The sequence below is a fragment of the Malaclemys terrapin genome, chromosome 1 (assembly GCF_027887155.1).
Source record: "Malaclemys terrapin pileata isolate rMalTer1 chromosome 1, rMalTer1.hap1, whole genome shotgun sequence".
In the NCBI taxonomy this organism is placed as follows: Eukaryota; Metazoa; Chordata; order Testudines; family Emydidae; genus Malaclemys; species Malaclemys terrapin.
Window position 1 is genome coordinate 309218907 of NC_071505.1, and position 20708 is coordinate 309239614.

General features: G+C 42.3%; 1 protein-coding gene across 2 annotated transcripts in view; it reads left to right on the plus strand.

The window, feature by feature from the left end:
• ATP8A2 (ATPase phospholipid transporting 8A2) overlaps window positions 1-20708 on the plus strand; it is a 633600-nt gene that overhangs the window by 127279 nt on the left and 485613 nt on the right. For both annotated transcript variants that reach the window (XM_054015410.1, XM_054015411.1), the window contains exons 6-11: window positions 3973-4013; window positions 6325-6398; window positions 10676-10745; window positions 14873-15000; window positions 17118-17229; window positions 19419-19584. In XM_054015410.1, coding sequence (XP_053871385.1) covers window positions 3973-4013; window positions 6325-6398; window positions 10676-10745; window positions 14873-15000; window positions 17118-17229; window positions 19419-19584 — 591 coding nt within the window. The remainder of the gene's footprint in view (window positions 1-3972; window positions 4014-6324; window positions 6399-10675; window positions 10746-14872; window positions 15001-17117; window positions 17230-19418; window positions 19585-20708) is intronic.

The following is a 20708-nucleotide window of genomic DNA, read 5'->3' on the forward strand; positions in this document are numbered from 1 at the left end:
AATTGCTAAAATTTTGAAGATCTACTCGTGTGTGATCTTTGCAGGTGTTTGCATGACCTAAGTGCACTTTAATATAGCACTGTTGGTTGGTTGCACATTGGGGTTTTGATCTCTAAGCAATGTGTTACCAAACCACATATGGTCTGCTATTATTCCATACTTTTGACATTCTGTAGGACCAAAATATTCTCTCATATACTTGCACGTACAGCCTACTGATTTCAAGGGGAATTTATTATGTGAATCCAAAGGCAGAGTTTGACTTTTGGTTCTTTACATCCACATTTTGACCAAGGGCATTCCTTGCTGTGGCTTTCAAATACAGAATAGTCTTTTTACTCATTGCAACTTCTGTGTGGCTCTCAAGTGCATTTAGTTCATGAGAATGTATTGGTTAATGTAGTCTTTAGAAATAAAGGGCAATATCATCCCTTCATCCATGTGGGGCAGCAAAGATGTGATTAGTGAGAATCCTGTCATAGTGAGCCCGAAAATACTGGGGAAGAGACATCTCAGGGCTTGCCTTCACGGCGAAGTTAACTTGAGTTGTAATTCAAGTGTTGCCCCAACTCAAGTCCCATCCATACACACAAACCCTTAACTCGAGAATGGTGGTGTGTTTACCAGTCAAAGGGCATAGTCTGCAACATGAGTGAGCACAACTTGTCAGCTGCAAACACAATCACTCTGTGTTGCTAATACAGTTACTGTGTAGTTCAAGAGTTATTTTGCAGTGTGACTACTCTCACTCAATCTAGGCTAATTTGAGAGAAGTTAACTTGAGTTATCTACACTTTAGTTAACTCTGCAGTGAAGATTTCACCTCAGATGCACAGAAGCAGGATTTACTACTTATTTTAGGATTAATGTACTTTGGTCTTATTTTACCTAGAGAAGAGTGATCCCCCTCTAAGGTATAATCTGTTGAAAGCTCTCCATAGAAAGACACACAGAAGAGATTATAACTGAAGTAACCATTAGTCACTACTAGCTAGTGCTCTGTTTTTGTTTTATTTTCCTTTCTTTAGTTGATAAATAATTAAATGATATAAATTATTCAATTAATAAAATAAGTATTATGCTTGTCTTGTGGTGTCCCCTAGGGCACAGTAAGAACCCCGTCTGACTAAAATAGTGGTGGTCACATCCCTGAATTAGCATTAAGAGAGGCAGTTAAGATTTGGCCTATCATTTCTTGTTTCTGTAGACTATAAATTGTTAGTGTTTTTTGGAAAAATAAAAAAAATAATAATAGAAAAGTTTCATGGAAAACTCCAAGAGTTGACAATTGCAAAGACATCCAAGAATCCTGTTTGGGAGGGTGGGAGGATGGGTTTGCTGCCCTGCAGGTTAGGAGGAGTTCTCCTCCTTAAATAGCATGAATGTTCCAGGATCTACAGGGAAATCCAATGGATTTCAGGATATTCGTATGTTGGACAGCTTCTCCCTACTGTTTCCCAACTCTTCCCCCCTGCAGCAGCCAAACTGGAAGTGTCTTCCTTGTACCTGCATCCTCCTCCCTCCAAAACTTCATGGGGAGGTCAACGTCATGGAAAAGGGACTTGGCAGGAGTTAATGCTAACTTTGTCAGCACAAATTCCCATGAGGGGGTTTCTGAATAAGGAGTTGCTGATTCATTATCAGATAACTAATTATTTCCTCAATTAATATAACTATTTTATACTTAAATAGCTTCTTGTGTTAGTCATCAGTTATAGCATTAAAAGACCTTGCTATATTTATATATAAAACATCTGACTATTCACATAACAATGGTATCTGGCTGTTGTTATTATATGAAGTATTTACATTTCAATAGAAAATATTTGGAAATAAACATCTCAAAGGAAGCTTATACCATCTTAAACATTTGAGGGAGAACCTTTAAGACAAACCCCAAGTTAGATACAAGTAATCAATATCATCTGGAAAATATTTCCAAACCATAATCTTCCCACCCTTGAAGTTTGAAGAATGAAACTTCAAAGTGCCTGTAAAAGAAATCTGTTTTTTCAATAAGAATATTTTCATAATTCTTTTTGTGGGTTTAAACTAAGGGTTATCTCTTTGCAAAGAGGAGGAGTAAAGACGTCCACTTCTATGACTTAGTTTAGAGCTCTGATAACACATCCTTGGTATCACAGTGGTTCTCAGAGGTCTTCCAGGGGTTACATCAAGTCATATAGGTATTTGCCTAGTTTTAGAACAGGCTACATAAAAAGCAATAGTGAAGTCAGTACAAATTAAACTTTCATACAAAGACCTGTTTACACAGCTCTATACACTATATGCTGAAATGTAAGCACAATATTTATATTCCAATTGATTTATTTTAAAAATGAGAAAGTAAGCAATATTTCAGTAATAGTGTGCTGTGACACTTTTGTATTTTCATGTCTGATTTTGTAAAGAAATAGTTTTTAAGTGAGGTGAAACTTGGAGGTACACAAGACAAATTAGACTACTGAAAGGGGTACATTAGCCTGGAACGTTATTATATCCTGTATAAAGAACATCCTCATGTCCTTTTACATAATCAGGTCTCTTTCTTTAGTACGTGTCGCTACGTACTAAATATCCTAAGAATGTTTTCATGAGATAAAGAATCTGTGTAAACACATTTAGAAGCAACAAATATGGTTTCATGGCTAAACAGATGTCACCCTCTTTGACGCTTTTGGTGATGATTCTCTGCTTTCCTAGGAATTTCTTTAATTAGTGCGAACATTTTAGTTAGCAACCAGATCAATTTTTAATAAGTACGCAAATGATCATTCTTCACTCATCATGTGTATGAAATTAATGGAAATATTTCCTTATCTTCACTAAAGGTGAAGGCAAGTATGTAATAACCTAAACTGACATACAATTATAATAAAATTATTAATAACCATGTTTGCATCACTGTTGACGTCTGTTCCTCAACACAATAGAACCCTGATCTTTTTTTTTTTTTTAAGATCATAGAGGACACTCAAAATTTACCTAAAAGTGGGGCTTCAGATAATCAGTACCATCAAGCCTACCAGAGGTCTTCAGTGCTATAGGAACTTAACATCAGCACTGAGAATTTAGGAATGCCCTGACAAGGAAGCCTGAAGCTAAGCTACCTAGTCCTGTGGGGTTTAGTAGCTGCACAAGGGTTTAGCTTCAGCCCTGTGGAACTTAAAACTCTGTAAAACTGAATCACCACCTCCATAGAGATCTGCAGGAGTGGACCTTTAGCTAGTGTAACCTCCGATGACAGAAGTGACTTTTGGTTAACTGGGATTTTCAGCAAAATGAATTTAGGAAAATCAGGTTGCGCTATATTGAGGCTGGTTTTGGGATAGAAGTGACATGAATTAAATTTTTTTTTTTAAACCTACTAATACAGTATGTTCCTTTTTAACCTAACCTTCCCCCTCCCCCCCCCGCCTCCTCCCATGGAGTGAAGTACAAAGAAAAAGAATGAAAATATTCTAGATAAATCATTTGGTGTGATTAAGTCATTGTAAACTTCTTTGCCATTACCCAGTAATGTACAATCCCCCCCCCAACATAGTGTATTTCAGGAATGATCATTTTCATATCTCAAATGGGAGATAAGACTATGTTATAGTTTAAAATAATAGAAATTGAATGATAGTGGGCCACCTACTGTTCTTTGTAACAGCAGTGTTTCTGGTTGTGTAACCAACATCAGAATGTTGGGGTGATTTCATAGAAATAGTATGTACTGAGGGCCAGATTCTGCCCTGGGACGTGTGTGCCTGACTCTGATTCATGTGTGCACTCACACACATCTGAGGATGAAATTTGATCCCAACTTCTGAAAAATATTTAGGATTGTATCCCTGCACATGAGTTAATTTGGACCTTGGCATATATACTTCCTGTATTTTAAGTTGTTTGGATAGTATAAGTCATCTTGATCTTTGATATGCATTGTAATAAATAAAAATTAATTAAAGTTGATGATTTTTATTTCAGTTTTAAGAAATGGAATGTGGCAGACCATTATGTGGAAAGAGGTAAAAAAACAATTTTAAAAATGTTTTGAAAAGAATTACTTTTGATGGAATGATTCTAGGATGGCGCAGAGCCAACGACACTGGATTTACAGTCCCCTGTGTTGGGGGGATCTTTGGCTGCCTGTTTAGGGCAGCTTTTTGTGGCTGCTTTGCCCTGTGGTAGCAATGCAGAGCTCTCAGATCTGGGCCTCACGATTGTGTCCAATTCATCTGTTTTTCGAATATCAGTTGTCCATTGGTAACTTTTATAATAACAATTAAATATTATTGATATTACCATAGAGACTAGAACCCTGTGCTGTTTGCTTCTCTGTAGCACATTGCTTTTATTCCAATAAAAGTTAAATTAGTTTCACTGCAATGGCACAGCTATATTAATATTGTTTATAACAACTTTATATGTTCCCCGCAGATCTATGGGAATTTTTTCTCCGAAGTCTTAGGCCCAGATCTTCAAAGGTGTTTAGGCTTTGGAAGTTAGGAGTCTAAATACCTTCAAGGATCTGGGCCTTAGTTAAAGACTTATTTAACTTTGGTAATTTCTGGGGCCCAATCAATGAGAACTTTTCCCTATAAGAAGTTCAGATTTTTTGAGACCAGGTTCTACAAACTCTCAATCACAAGGATAATCTGTACAGGTATAATGAACCCTTGTGAAGAGAGAGCCAGCACAAGGCCTATGCACGACTTCAGTGGTGCATAAGCCTGGTTCTTACCCTGTGCACAATTGTGAATTTAACCCCAGGTGAATACTCTGATTGTATTTAATGAGGTTACTCATGTGAGTACAGATTTTTCAGGTCAGGCCTGTGGCTCTTAGAAAATTTATTATAAATCTATATTTACCAGAAAGTCCAAAATAGCTCTTTGAGCTTCATTTTGGTCAGTGATAAATAATGTACATCCCTTGTAACTTTCTGAGAAGGACTTTGAAAACCAAATCAGGAAATTAAACCCTTAAAATTATATTTAAACAACAGTAAGGCTCTGATGAAAACCAATGAATCCCAGGAAATGTAAAGCTGATGCTGAGACATGCCACTATCTCTTAATTTTTCTACCAGATTGTGAATTAGAGATGTCACATAAGGCTGAATATGGAATGTTTTCACATTGTGTTAGTCTTCACATTTAAACAAAGATCCTTACTATATGTGTTTCATTTTGAGTCACGAGGATTCCAGTTTATCCATTATTTTGTCATAATTACTCAGCTGTGTTTAGCATATCACCTGTTTAAAATATCAGAGCTGGTTTATTAGAAGTTATTAGACCTGATCTTGCTACCATTGAGGTCCCTGGGAATTTTACTTCAGTGGGAGCAGGGTCAGTCAGGCTTGTCTTCTCCAATGAAGTTTACGGTTATGTCAAACAAACTTGCCACCTACTTTTGGAAACTGCTTGACTTTTCAGGGTCCATTCTGACATTAGGATTATGTCTTGATGTTCAATCTCAATCCAGCAGTTCATAATTTGTATGAACAAAGACAGATGACGTGCGGGTCCCTAAATGATTCCATTGTGTCTAGGCATGAGAGCTGGTGAGCACCTTCAACTCCCACTGAAGGTAATGGGAGTTGTGGGTGCTCAGCATCTCTAGGAACAGGCCACTGAGCATCTAATCAGGTAAGATGTGAGAAGTGAAACACAGTTGCTGGTTGTGTTCACAGCATCTACCACTAGTTTGTGTCGCTAATTACTAGAGCACCTGCTGATGTTTAATGCTACAAGTGCTTAAGATGAAAAGCATCTAATGTGGGAAGAGTTCAAGTAAAAGGAGAGTAGCAAGCTGGTGAGTAGTGAGAAAACATGGAACCGAGAAAGAAAAGGGAGGAGAAGAGGTCAGAGGAAGAGTAAAACAGACGATACATTAAACAGATGAGTAGAGACAAAAGCAAAGATAAGAAAACTTATGTCACCTGGGAAAGCATTTCTTATCAGCTGTCAAGAAGAGCCACTGCCTACAGACAAGCTAGTTCAGGCAGTGGAAGGGAGGGGCTTGATTACCTTATTTAAAGTAAGGAAAAACTGAGACTTGGAACTTACTTCTGAAGTTATGTATTTTTTGTCTGTGGTGGACAGTGTTTCCCTTCATTAAATGTGTGAAATGAGCCCTGACGTTGAACTTTTACCTTCTCAATGGTATATAACCAGACTGAATTTAAAGAATCACTGTAGATGTTCTTTGTAAGATACAGAACTCTTCTTCTCTTTGTGAAGGGAATAGTTAACAAATTAATAATCCGGATGAACAACTTGTGTTCATTTTCTCTTCTTCCCTGCTGCTGCACTCCTGCCCCTGTATCAATAGGTGGCAGTAGGAGACATTGTGAAGGTCACCAATGGGCAGCATCTTCCAGCAGACATGATCATTGTATCTTCCAGGTCAGATATACTGAGTGGGTGTGACATGATGCTTCTGCTGAACTGAGGTTTTAAAGAAATTATTTGTATCATTAGGAAGTGTAAACTTAAAGATCTTAGATGCCAATCCCCTCTCTTCCTCGCAGTGTGAACTGGATAACAACATTTCTACATCAAAAAGATATATTTGCCTTATCAGGGAAAGAAATGATCCTATCCAGTCGCACTCTCATTTCATTTGCATTGTGAATAACTTCTCAAGAACAGCCAGGTAAGATGGTGTTCAAATTGGTGGTGCTTGAAACTGAGCTCACTGTAGCATTTTGGGAAATTGACTCTGGCAGATTTGTAGGGAGGGGATTTGGTATGACAAAAGGTGAGTGCAGTCAAATTGCTCAGTGATTTTTGAAAGGCCTCTCATTTCTAAAAGGTCTTCATTGCTAAAAAAAAAAAAAGGTGCAATTTTTTTACCTCAGTATAACTGGGAAGCACGAGCTGTCCTGAGGTAAAAACACAGTGAAGACTTTAGTTTTATTGTGAGGTAAATTCACTGAGGACAAGGGGGGTGTAGAGCTGTTCAGCTCATGATGTAACTTGTCCTCACTGTGTTTTTTACCTCAGGACTGCTCCTGTATGTTACTCACCCCAAGGTATAAAACACACCCTTTTTAACAGTGAAGACAAGCCTTCAGAGGATTTTGCAGCTAAGTGATTTTTGGTGGTGATCAAAAGAACTTATCTTTAGTTTTGTTTCCTTGTATTAATTCAATTGAAAAAAATTCCAGCAAGTTCCCCCCCCCCACTTGGTGCCCCGCCCCCAAGTACTTGTGTCGCCTTCTTCCACTGCAGAGTTAACTGGAGTTATGTATGCTCAAGTTACTTCTCTTGAGTTAGCCTCGCTTGAGAGAAAGCAGTCACACCGCAGAATAACATTTGAGCTGCTGTGTCCACTGCTCTGGTGCTTCACTTATTCTTGTGTGTCACTAAAGTTTAGTCTACACTACAAACTTATCCACACCCCGGGCATCCTAGTTATGCCAATTTAACCCATGGTGTAGACAGTGCGAGGGCTTCTCTTGTTGACATAGCTACCACCTCTCGGAGAGGTGGAGCTCCTACGCTGATGGGAGTAGCTCTTCTTTTGGTACCGGTAACATCTTCACTAAGTGCCACAGCACTGTATGTGTAGACAAGCCCTGGGACTTCTGGGGGCATATCTCATGGGTCTTTGCACTGCAGTTAGATGAGCTGCTCTGTAAATTCTTTCTTAGTAAATTATGGGAGAACTTGTCTGTCCTCTCTGGGTGCATGGGAGGGAATTGTGAGAAGGCATTGGAGGACTGTGAGCACTCGAGTGGAACTAGCTTGTGGGCACACTCTAGAGTGGTCATGCTAGCATCTGCTGAGTTGCGCTCTCTGAAGTTTTAGCCTGTACCCCCTGATGGGCCAGCCAACTTGTGTTTAAAAGCACCACCACACTTGAGTTAGGAGCAACATTTGAGTTATAATTTGAGTTAAATTTGCAGTGAAGACAAACCCTAAGACTGCAGGTCTTCTCTTCACCACCCAAACATCAAGCAAGGGATCTTGTGGGTGTTCTTCTCTCTAACTACCAATGGCCACAGGTCACCCTGCTCCCCAGGCCCTGAAATTCCCTCCTGGAGAGGGAAACAGATGACTAACCTTCTGAGAAATGTCTTTTCTGAGCTATTGGCCTACATTTCCTACCCTGCCCTCACTTCCTGTCTCATTCTTGTGTATCCAAGAGAAGCAGTGGAGATAGTAAAAGGTAAAAATGAAGATCTGAAATTTCAAAATTGACTAGAGTTTGGGGGTGCTGCAGTTTTAGGGTGCCCAATTGAAATTCCATAAGGTGTCCTGAGGGTGCTCAGTAAGTCTGAAAAATATTGTCCCTTTAATCATGACTCAGGTTGAGCACCCAAAAACTGAGGTACCTCAAATACCTAGTTGGTTCTAGGATTTAGGTAAAAATTTAAAAATAAGATTTATTTAAATAAAAGCCCAAAATTATTATTGATTATTTATTACTAGCCAGGTGACTCCCAAATTTAAGTGCAGGTAGAGGATATAACCACACTCTAATCAGAATGGCAATTTCCAGTTTTGAGGGATACTCATTCCATTTTGGGATTTCTCCCCCAACATTTTATATTTAAACTTTCTTTCCCACTTACCTGCTTCATTAGTATTTAGTTCTTAAACTACATGGGCCAAATTATTCTGTCAGTACCACCCCAATAACGCCACTGATGTCAGTGAGGTTACACTGGTATAATTAAGGGCATAATTTGGCCCTGCGTATGCTGTTTAATTTACAAAATGCTTTGCTTTTAGTATTGGCCATTTCTGTTGTGGTTTTGCTTTTACCATGGTAGCTTTGTTATGTACATAACGCTTCTTTGAAATGGTAATACTAATAAAATAGCCCTCAGTTCACCAGAAAGCTTTGCATGCTCTGCAAGGATGGATTGTTTGATTTGTATATGGTATGTGCTGTGTTAAGGTATTGTGTGTATGTGTGTACAGGTATATTGTTTTGACTGATAAAAATAAATTAAGGCGTCATTGTCTATTATTTTGATTATTCACATAAAGTTGACATTCAAGGGATCTCACAGACAGCAGAAATTCTTAAGGCAGAAAAAAAGACCAAAAGCAATTAAAGATCATATTTGGATCTCATTTGCACTGGGTATAAGAGACATTTTCAGGTATATATACAGATGTGAAGGACTGTGTGTAAAACTTCCTTGGCCTGTGATACAAGTGCTGCTTCTGATCCACCATCTAGATTACAGTGAATTTGCTGTTCATAATACAACCAAAAATATGGACCGTTGTGGTTTATGTATTAGAGTCTGTAGTGTCCATTGGATTTGATCTGTTACTTTGCCCATATGTGGGAAGCTGGGAACCTGTGTGCCAGCTCCCATTGCTGTCTGACTTCTGAAAGAAAATGTATTTCTCTGGAGACCACATGTATATCTGTGTATATGGCTAGATCTGCATACCTGCATCTGTCTGGCATTCAGGTGTCTGGCAGTCAGGAAAATGGCAGCAATACAAGGGTTAATTTAAATCTGATTGGTTCAGGACTTGGGTGTGAGGAGATCTGGATTCTAACAGCATCTCAATTTATAGAAAGTAGTCTGCAAAATCTGGAAGATGAAATGCGTATCTGGGTCCAAGTAGGCAGTGAATTCCTTCATTGTGATGCATAGCCATAAGTGAGGATGTCTTTTTAAAAGATACGCTCTAAGAATTATTTTGGGAGAGTTCTATGGCTTGTGTTATAAAGGAGATCAGATGGTCATAGTGGTCCCTTCAGGCCTTGAAATCTATGAATTTATGAACTACAGAGCATGATAAATGGGTACAAACCCTGGGCAAGATTCTAATACTCCTCAGGTGTGCCCTGAGAGTAGGCACTCTGTGAAAGCAGCATCATTGTGCACCTGAATTTGACCCATACTTAGCTCTCTCCCACCCTCGGACAGACTATTCCAGCCAGGAAGAGGAGTAATTTCTGTAAGACAGGGTTGTGTGGGGATGTGTAAGAGCACAAACACTCTAGTAGAGCACACCCCTTGAGTCTAACCCTGGTTCCAGAATGCTTCTCTGTGGCTCCAACCACAGGACACCTGCAGAGTTGCTTCTGCAAGTTTGGGGGGAACTAGAATCAGGGAGGTGGAACATTAACATCTTCTGCTGCCCTTACAGCCATGGCTTTTTGGTGGTTTGTATGAGCAACCTATAGCCAGATTTGGCTCTATGGGGAAAAAATGTACAAAGGTATGAAGGGAGCTGGTGCCTAACTGTCCTTAGTACTTTGAAAATCTCCCCTGTTTTAATGTTGCTATGATTTTCCAGCATTCTTGCTCAACAAATTTGGGGAAGAAAAATTCTAGAAGGAGAACCTGTCAAAAGTGAAACAGTTGAGTTATTAAATAATGTGAAGAATTGAAGCAGAGGTTCTTTAATATTTTCTAGAAGTGATGTGTACTTATGTTAAAGCTCCTTGTTTTTTCTGGATAGCATCTGTACTGATTCAGATAGAAGTGTTCTTTTAAGAAATCATTTAAGTCATTTTTAAGGGAAGTAATTTTAAAAGGGATTTTTAAAAAATGGCACTCTGTCATTCACCCTCAGAAATTAACTTTTTGCCATATAATGTACTGAGAATAGTTATAGTTGGGTACTTTCAAAGCACAAGTAAGGCTCAATGTAATTGTTTTATAAAATGTTTAATCATGAAAATTTTACTGTGCTTTCTGCAGTGAACCTCAGGCAATGTGCTATATTGAAACATCTAATCTTGATGGGGAGACTAATCTTAAAATACGACAGGTAAAATTACATTTATTTTGTTAGTGTATAATGTTAACTAGGAAGTCCTGTTTAGCAGTTAGGAAAGGGACTTGGATGTGAGGAGATCTGGATTCTAAATGCAGCTGTATTACTCTTGACTAGTTACTTACGCTCTCGCTGCCAGTTTCTGCATCTGTTGAATGGAGGTGATAATAATTGCTGTACAGATTTGTTGAGAGACTAAATTAAAGAGAGGCATGTTCCTATGGATTCAAACATGGGAATGGACAGCAGGAAGATCCTGGCTATGAAGCTTATGTCTAGTGTGGCTTTCAAACAAATATTTAACTTCTCTGCCTCACTTTCCCCCTCTCTAATAACAGCAGTATTATTCCTAGGGCTGCTGTAATTACATGCTTGTTAAGTGCTTTAAACATGAATTTACTCTCTCTTGATCTGACAGAACCTGCATTTGATGACCTTCTGGTCATGTTGCAAAGCATATGGGCCTGATTCTCATTTACACTGAAGCTGCCTTATACCACCCTGGCAGCGTAAATAGACCTTTAAAGAGTGTGAATTAGACGTATCCACTTCAAGGCCTCTTTACACTGCCAGAGAGGTGTAAAGGTGAATCAGGGTCTGTGTATTTACCCATGCTTTCTCCGACTCCTAAGTGTGAGTACCTCAGTCTTTGGGTGGGGAGCAGCGTGGCGCTGAGATTGGTACTTTTGTGTGAGTAAAAAGAATTAACTGAGACTCTTATGTACATCCTACTTAAGGGGATCCCCGTAATCACAGAGCCAGAGGCCAAGCTCCCACCATCCTCCTGCCCATCCCCAACATCCCGTGCAGTGGTTTATCAGAGCTGATGCAGAACCCTTGGAGCGTGGCGTCCCTTTCCATGCCCTCTCCATAGCTTGTACAGCCTGGATATGGTGGCTGTTCTGTACCGAAGGTGTCAGTCATGTTGTGCCCATGATAAACTTCACCCAGAAGGACACATTTTATGTTATGAAAATATATCTGTAAAATATAAGAAGTTTAGAGGTGAGAAAATAAGTTTGTATTTTAAATGTTTGGGAAATGTAAAGTTATCAAAGAAGGGGAGTTAGAGATTCTCCTCTTACTTACCCCGGTATCAATTGGGAGTAACTCCATTTAGTCACTGCAGCTGCTCAAATCTAAAACTAGTGTGCGAGGAGAATCAGGGCATTGAGCACATTAAGATGCAATTGCATGTGATTGCAGCATACCCCTGATAGTATCAAAGCAGCACTTGGAAACCTGTGTACTTCACTGCCAGATGCTTAACAAATCAAAGAAACCATTATGGTTTACTAAAGGAACTATCAAAGGTAGGAAAGTGCTGGGTTTCAAGCACAATAAGCCATGAGAAGTGTATTTGAAATGCCATGATTTGATTATTACACACTATGCTTGTGGTCAGAGTTGGAATTTAGCTGCCCAAAGTAGAGACCCAGTTTTGTTGACACTCCTCTTCATTTACAAGAGGTGCAGGATGTAATGTGTTCCTCCTGGGGTGCCACCTGGAACTGGGGTACCACTGAGCCCTCTGACTCACCAGCCTGGGCTCTCTCTCACACTGTGCTGCCGTGACAAGCTGCAGACCCGCTACTGGTCCTACACTTCCACCAGCATTCACACAGGCAGGGATGCACCCAGCTGCAGTTACATGGAGACTGGCCACCCACTGCATGAACCAACAATAGAGAGGCTACAGCCAAAATAACCACCAGCTTCCCAACCTAGGACCCCAGGGCTGTACCGTCCTGCTCTGGTCAAAACCCCGACCAGTATGAATTTAATTTCCAGTTTGGCAACAACCTTTGCCCCTTGAGCTAAGATTTTGAAGCACTTCATTCAAAGTCACTGGTTTAGATAAAGCAAAGACAAGTTTATTAACTACAAAAGGTAGATTTTAAGTGATAGCAAACAGATCAAAGCAGCTTACCTAGTAAATAAACAAAAACTCAAACTAAACTTAACATACTAGAACAGGGGTCAGCAACCTTTTAGAAGTGGTGTGCCGAGTCTTCATTTATTCACTTTAATTTAAGGTTTCACATGCCAGTAATATATTTTAACCTTTTTAGAAGGTTTCTTTCTATAAGTCTATAATATATAACTAAACTATTGTTGCATGTAAAGTAAATAAGGGTTTTAAAATGTTTAAGAAGCTTCATTTAAAATTCAATTAAAATGCAGAGCCCCCCGGACCAGTGGCCAGAACCCGGGCCGTGTGAGTGTCACTGAAAATCAGCTCACGTGCCGCCTTTGGCACGCATGCCATAGGTTACCTATCCCTGTACTAGAAGGATAGGATTTGAATTAACAATCTCTGACCCTGACTGATGGTACAAGCAGGGCTTGCAGATTCTCAAGGCACATGCTGCACTTGCTTTGGATCCTCACTCCAGTTCCAAGTCCTTTTCCTTAGGAGCTTCTCTTAGGTGTTCAGCTGTGGGGGACTGAAGAACACTCCCTGACTTATATAGCTTTAGCATATGGCAGGAACCCTTTGTCCCAAACTCAGTTTGTGGAAAAACACTGGTATCCAAGATGAAATTCCGTGTCATGTGGCCTGGTCACATGCCCTTGCATAGGTTGCTGAGTCATAGCAACCATTACTTACAGGCTGTCTGGAACATTCTCAGGAAGGCTCACCAGGTGGAGCATAAGCTTCTCCTAAAGACTATTGTTTTTCCTAATGGCCCATTAGCTCGAATAGGCCCTTCATGGCCGACTAGCTATCTGGAAGCATTTTGTCTAGTGGGTATCACCCAGGTGTGATTACATGTGAAATACAGATACGCAGTCAATATTCATAACTTCCGATACAAAAATGATACATGCATACAAATATTTAGCAAATCATAACTTTTCCAATGACCGCTCATATGTCCCATCTTGTACAAAATGCATCAGAATAATGCCATTGTAACTTACAATTCATATTTGAAAACATTTATATTTGCCTCCATTTTAATTTTGTTTGAGGAAATGTGATTGTATCTGTAGGTCTGATACCAAGGACAGTAGTCTGGGGCGGAATCCTCTGCAGATTTTATTTATATATGGGTCACTGCATTTAAAAAATGTGGACCTGATTCTCCAACTGCCTTACAACATGGAGTCTCACTTGAGCAAACAAGATGGAAAATGGGTATATGGCAGTAATTTACACTCCCTTTCCACTCCCTTCGCTCAAGGGTAACTTATGACACTAGGTAAAAAGCAGTGAAGAATCAGGCATGTGGTTTCTAAATTTCAGAAAATTGCATGTTTGAGTATGGCTAGTGATACATATGATAAATCTTACACTGCCCTCCCAATAAATTAATACATTGGGTTAAATTCTTGGCTGCGTGTGCAGTCTGCACTGAGTGCAATAGGATGGGGGAGTTGCAAAGGAGCTGGATGCAGTTCCTCAATCCTGGGGGCAAGAGAGGACCAGTTTGGCACCCAGCATAGTTTAAATCAAGATTGGATGTGTTCATGAAAGAGATGCTCTAGGAATTATTTTGGGGAAGTTCTACAGCTTGTGCTATACAGGGGGGCAGACTAGATAACAATGATCCCTTCTGGCCTTGGAATCTATTAATCTGTGGTGAGTTAGCAATCAACCCTGAGCAAGGGCAGAGCATGGTTGCACTGCCCCAGGAGCGGCCCAGGAGGGAGAGTGACTTAGCATATACGTGTCAATAAGCTACATTGCCCCATGTGGGAGGAGGGCAGAACCAAAGCTGCTCTCATTCCTTGTTTCTTCCTGCTCCCTCCTGCCCGCTTGTGCTGAGTGGGGGAGCGTAACAGTTCTGTGAAGCCCGTTTTCCATCCAGCGCTATGAATGGTTGTAGAGGCAGCTGGCACAAGCTACTAAGGAGGTGCCTTATGCCACTTTACTGCCTTGGGTGCTCATGCAAGCTAGGGCAAAATCTGGTCCTTATTAAGTAAACAATGTCTGTGGGGCTTACAGAGCCCCTGAATCCCATAAGCAGCAGAAGAAGCTCGAGTCCTAAATCAATGTACTCAGCTATGCCTCTGTCTCTCATTTGTTGGGATACATTATAGAACCACATGTGGAAAATTAAACTAACAAGAAAAGTTGATTTGACAGGCATCTCCTCTGGCTTGGTCTCTTGCAGGGATTGACTCAAACTGCTAGTCTGCAGTCGAGAGAAGACTTGATGAAAGTGTCTGGGAAGATAGAATGTGAAGGACCCAACCGTCACCTCTATGACTTCATTGGAAACTTGCGCTTAGATGGCCAAAGGTATCAACTTTACTGAAAAACGATAGTTGTCTTCTGTTAAGAAATATGTCTTATGTGTATGTGTGCACCGTGGCTTCTCTGGCAACCTAGAAAGAACATAAAGGTATTTCTGTGGGTGACTACTAACTGGTGCATGAACTGATCATCAGCTAGTGTAAAATGGTGTAGCTCTATTGACTTCAATGGACAGTCTTTACCTTAAGTGGTAGAGGCCTGTGAGTTCTGGAACTAGAGGACCTGGGTTCAGTGTTCCCTCTAATTCTTCACACCCATGTGCGGAATTAATTTTGTTATGTGCACCAATATGGAGGTGATGTGTGACACATCACCTTCATATCGGTGCACATAACAAAATTAATGTGGTGGGGGTGGGGCCGAGGGGTTCAGAGTGTGGGAGGGGGCTCAGGGCTGGGGCAGAGGGTTGGGGTGCAGGGGTGTGAGGACTCCGGCTAGGGGTGCGGGTTCTGGAGTGGGGCTGTCAATGAGGGGTTAGGGGTGCAGGAGGGGCTCCGGGGCTACGGTAGGGAGAGAGGACTCCCCCCAGCTCTCTCTCCCCGTGGCAGCACCTGGGCTGGCGGGGGAGAGGCAACTCTCCCTGATGCAGCAGCTCTGGGGCTGGGGCTGCAGGATAGGCGCCCCTCCCCCGGCCCCCACAGGTCCGGGCCAGGGCTGGGTTCGGGGAGGGGTGCCCCGTGACAGGTCCAGGCTGTGGCTGGGTTCAGGTAGGGCTGCCCGGGTTCAGGGCTGGGCAGGGCTGCTTGGGTTTGGCCCAGGGCAGGGGTGCCCCAACTGTGGCAGGTCTGGGCTGCGGCATAGTTGGGGTTGGGGGGGGGGCCGTCCTGGCCGTGGCAGGTTGGGGGCTGGGCTGGGCTAGGTTGGGGCGGGTGGGGCGCTCCTCCCCCAGCCACAGCAGGTCCCTCCCCCCAGACGGGTTCCCTGAGCACCTGCGCCGCACTAAATAGGCTGCTGCTCAGCCGTGCAGCTTACAGGGAATTTAGCCAGGAATCCAGTCCCACCTTTGCAAATGATGATTGTTTATTATGGGAGAAGTAATAGCCCCTTCATAGTTGAGCTTGCAACCACAGTTCCTTTTTAAGAGTAATTTAGATCCCTCTTGTAACTCTTAAAAGAAAAAGTTTCCTGCTTCAGTCGTATAAATTCAAGTATTATAATCCATAGAAATTAAAGTGTTTTAAAAAGAAGGGGAAGTGTCATAATGCTCATTTTATAGGTGGGGAAACTAAGGCCTGGTCTACACTAGAAAATTAAGTCAGTTTAACTACATCGCTCAGAGGTGTGAAAAATCCACACCTCTGACCAGTGTAGTTAAGTTGACCTAAGCCCCAGTGTAGACAGTGTAGGAAGAATTATTCCATTGACCAAGCTACCCGCCTGTCGGGGAGGTGGATTACCTACAGCGATGGGAGAACCCCTCCCATCGGCACAGATAGTGTCTACACTGAAGCGCAGCGATTCAGCTGTGCCACTGTAGCATTTCAAGTGTAGACGCCCTCAGGCGCAGAGAGATGAAATGCCTTGCCCCAGGTAACACAGCAGTCTAATGGCAGAGTTGAGAATAGCACCTGACTCCCCTCCGACAGTCCACTGGATCCTGCTGCTTTCTGAAAATGTTGATTACTTAATGACTAAGTACTTTTTGAGATTAAAAGTCTTTTTAGTGGCTCATTTTTTAAAAGTTTGCCAATTGTCTCGTGCTGTTTATGTCCCTCTGTTTGCTCAACAGAAATCACATTAGCTGGGGTGTTATTTAGGGCAGTCTTGAGGCTGTTCTATAACATGCTGGATGCCAAACTGGGAACTGTAGCCAGCTCCTTTGCAGCTTCTTCCACCTTGCTGCACTGTGCAGAGACTGGAATGCAATTGAGGAGTGAACTCAATGTATTTATTTATGGGTGGGCAGTGGCAGATTTATGCTGGAGGTCCGTAAGTATTAATTTCCTTCAAAGTGCTGGGTTTTGTAAATGATATGAAAGGGGAGTATCCAAGAAAAGAAGCATGTGTTCATATAATGAAAAATAACTTCCTTGAATGGTTAGAATATCTTCAGAGTCATTTAAAATATCTGTACTTATTTTTTCTTTATTCTTGGCTTCTAGTCCGGTTCCCATTGGGCCTGACCAGATCTTGCTGAGAGGTGCACAGCTTAGAAACACCCAATGGGTCCTAGGAATTGTTGTATACACAGGACATGACACAAAGCTCATGCAGGTAAAATGGATTGAAAATAATATCTCGTGTGTGTTTTGATGGAAATCGGTAGTCTCTATTTCTGTATTCTGCCTGTCCTTATGAGTTGATTATGCAAAATAAAGTGTTGGTCATTATATTTGTAATGCAGTAGCATCCAGAAGCCTCGAGTGAGATTGGGACTCCACAGTGCTGGGTGCAATATGTGCTCGTAGTACCTGCTAGGAAGAGCTTACAACATACATTTTTTACATGATGAAGGTTAAGATTTGTCATAGTTATTTTTAGTAAAAGTCACAGACAGGTCGCATCAATAAACAATAATTCATGGAAGCCTGAGCCCTGCCGCCCAAATGGGGGCGGGGGGTGACAGCTTGAGCCCCGCTGCCCAGGGCTCACCGTGCCGCAAAGGGCTGATGGCCCTGCCGCATGGAGCTGACAGCCGAAGTCCCATTGCCTGGGGCTGAAATCGCGGAGATCACCAAAAATCATGGAACCCATGACCTCCGTGACAGACTCGTATCCTTATACATCATATATAGAACTAACTTTAAAATCTAAATGTATAAAGTAAGTGCCATTGCAGCCTTCCCTGAGCACCATGGTAACGCAAGCTTTTCCACGACTCACGCAGAATAGAGAAGTAAAGTAACGAGGAGAAGTAATGTCAACTGTAACTCTGCACTACACCCCTGTTCACTTTCTGAAACAAGCAATCTTCTGTGGGCTGTAATCCTGGAAGAAATTATCTACTTCTAGAACAATAAATCCAGTTAAAATCTTTCCATGCATTAATATGTGCCCTGATCCTGCAAGTAGTTCTATTCAGCCAGGTTCCATCAGACTTTAGTTTGGCTCTTTTAAGTTTTAAGGCTGTAAAAGAGAACTATACTTGGCTGCTGTTGAACTGTGTCTAAAAACTTGCAGTACACAAGAGCTGAGGGGAGGATTTAGGGAGCATTTTCCCCCTTAGAGCCCTGTGCAGAAACTAGAGAAAATTGCAATCCTTGCAATCTTTTGAGGGCAGTAACTGCTGGTCTCTGCTAGTGTTCCCCTGGGAGCTAGACCAGGGGTGGGCAAACTCTGGCCCGGGGGCTGCATCTGGCCCTCCAGGCGTTTTAATCTGTCCCTTGAGTCCCCGCTTGGGAGCGGGGTCTGGGGCTTGCCTGCTCTGGTGCTCCAGCCGTGGAGCCGGGTCCAGGGCTTGCCACGCTCCAGCTTGGAAGCGGGGTCAGGGGCTTGTCCCACTCTGCACAGCTCCCAGAAGCAGCGGCAAGTCCCCCCTCTGGCTCCGACACGTAGGGGCAGCCAGGGGGCTCCGCACACTGCTCCCATCCCAAGTGCTGCCCCCACAGCTCCCATTGGATGGGAACCGTGGCCAATAGGAGCTGCAGGGGTGGCGCCTGCAGACAGGGCAGCACACAGAGCTGCCTGGCCGTGCCTCTGCTGCTTGAGGTAAGCACCATCCGGAGCCTGCACCCCTGACCCCCTCCGTGCCCCAACCCCCTGCCCCAGTCCTGATCCCCCTCCCGCCCTCTGAACCCCTTGGTCCCAGCCCGGAGCACCCTCCTTCACCCTGAACTCCTCATTCCTGGTGCCACCCCAGAGCCCGCACCCCCAGCCAGAGCCCTCACCCGCTCCTGCACCCCAGCTCCCAATTTTGTGAGCACTCATGGCCTGCCATAAAATTTCCATACCCAGATGTGGCCCTCGGGCCAAAAAGTTTGCCCACCCCTGAGCTAGACCCTCAGAGGCAGGGACATGGCCTTGTTCTTTACCTGCCTTGGCCATCAGAGTGGGATGAATAGGCTGGAGGGAGTATGCTCAGCTCCCAGAAGAGATTGAGTATAGTACATGTCCCCTAAGTCTGACTCACAACAGTAGTCTACACTTTCATCTTAGCTCTAAGGAGCCGAGAAGTAGTCTGTTAGTCTCTGTTTGTATGTGTATAATACCACCATAGTGGCTAGGGGCCCTAGTCATAGACTTTGTATAAATAATATATTTAACTGGCTGGGGATGGAGTTTGAGAACAAAGTAGCTAAATCCACAGTTTTAAGACTCTGAAAATTAACTGTGCACAGAAGAACTGAGGAGAACAGTCCCACCTTTGTAGTTATTGTAGTATTATTTAGCAGTTTTTCTCACCATTTGCTATTGTTATCACCATACTTAAATCAGTTCTCAAGGCTGTTTCTGCTTTTGTTCAGAATTCAACCAAAGCCCCTTTGAAGAGATCAAATGTGGAGAAGGTGACCAACATGCAGATTCTGGTTTTATTCTGCATCCTTCTGGTCATGGCCCTTGTGAGTTCTGTGGGTGCCTTACTATGGAACAGAACACACGGTGAAGTCATCTGGTACCTTGGCTCAAATGGTGAGAGTTTGATTGCAGGTGGTCCATTGTCTGTGTGTTAAAACAGTGAGAGCTCATAAAGTTCGAGGATTCTACAGAGCATGCCAGGCTATTTATCTTTGCCAAATAAATGCAGAAAGGAGGCCCATAAATAAAAATCAAAGCCAGCAGCTAACTTTATTTGACAATGTATTCTAGAAAGAGACTGCAGTAACTATGGAGCCCAGCTTGCCTGCGAATGTGCTGTTGAGGGATGCAAGATGTTCCCCCCTCCCAAGGTCTGAGAATGCTGCTAGGCAGCTGTCCAAAAATAAAGTGGGATCATAGAATATCAGGGTTGGAAGGGACCTCAGGAGATCATCTAGTCCAACCCCCTGCTCAAAGCAGGACCAATCCCCAGACAGATTTTTGCCCCAGATCTCTAAATGGCCCCCTCAAGGATTGAACTCACAACCCTGGGTTTAGCAGGCCAATGCTGAAACCACTGATGGAGAGTTAAATACCAGGTGCCTCATACAGTGGTGCAAAATGCCACTCAAAGATGACCGAAAGGCTCCTTATTTCAGTTATGAAAAACTGTTTGGGGCACTGTAACTTACTGAATTGGGTACAGGATTTGTGGTATCAGCCTCCTTTCTGTCGCTCAATCCTTTCGTCTACATACTTCAGCCACAACCTCTTTTCACCAGATCCTAGGCTGGTGTAAAATGTCACAACTCCACTGACTTTAATTTAATGCTGATTTATGTCCGCTGAGGATCTGTCTCTCTGTGTTTTAGTTAGCCCATCTATAAATTGGAGCTGATGAGCTCCCCATATGGATATCCTGAAGATTCATGTTCACACATTAAGTATTATTGCTGTCTTTGTATTTGCTGGACCAGGCTGTTCTAGCTTACAACAGAGAGGGGTAATTTTGCAATTGCAAAACTCTGATCCTGTATCGTGTGGGTGTTTTATTTAAGGACTCCATTTTACTTCCTTTTTGCTACCTGTATTTACTTATGAGATTAAATAGTAACACAAAGATACGGATATTGTGAAAACACATCAAGATAGAATATAAGTCATTCTGCAGGAGAGAGATTTTTGGCATTTCCATTTATATTACAATCACCTAGAAAATGTGTCAGACATTGGCCATT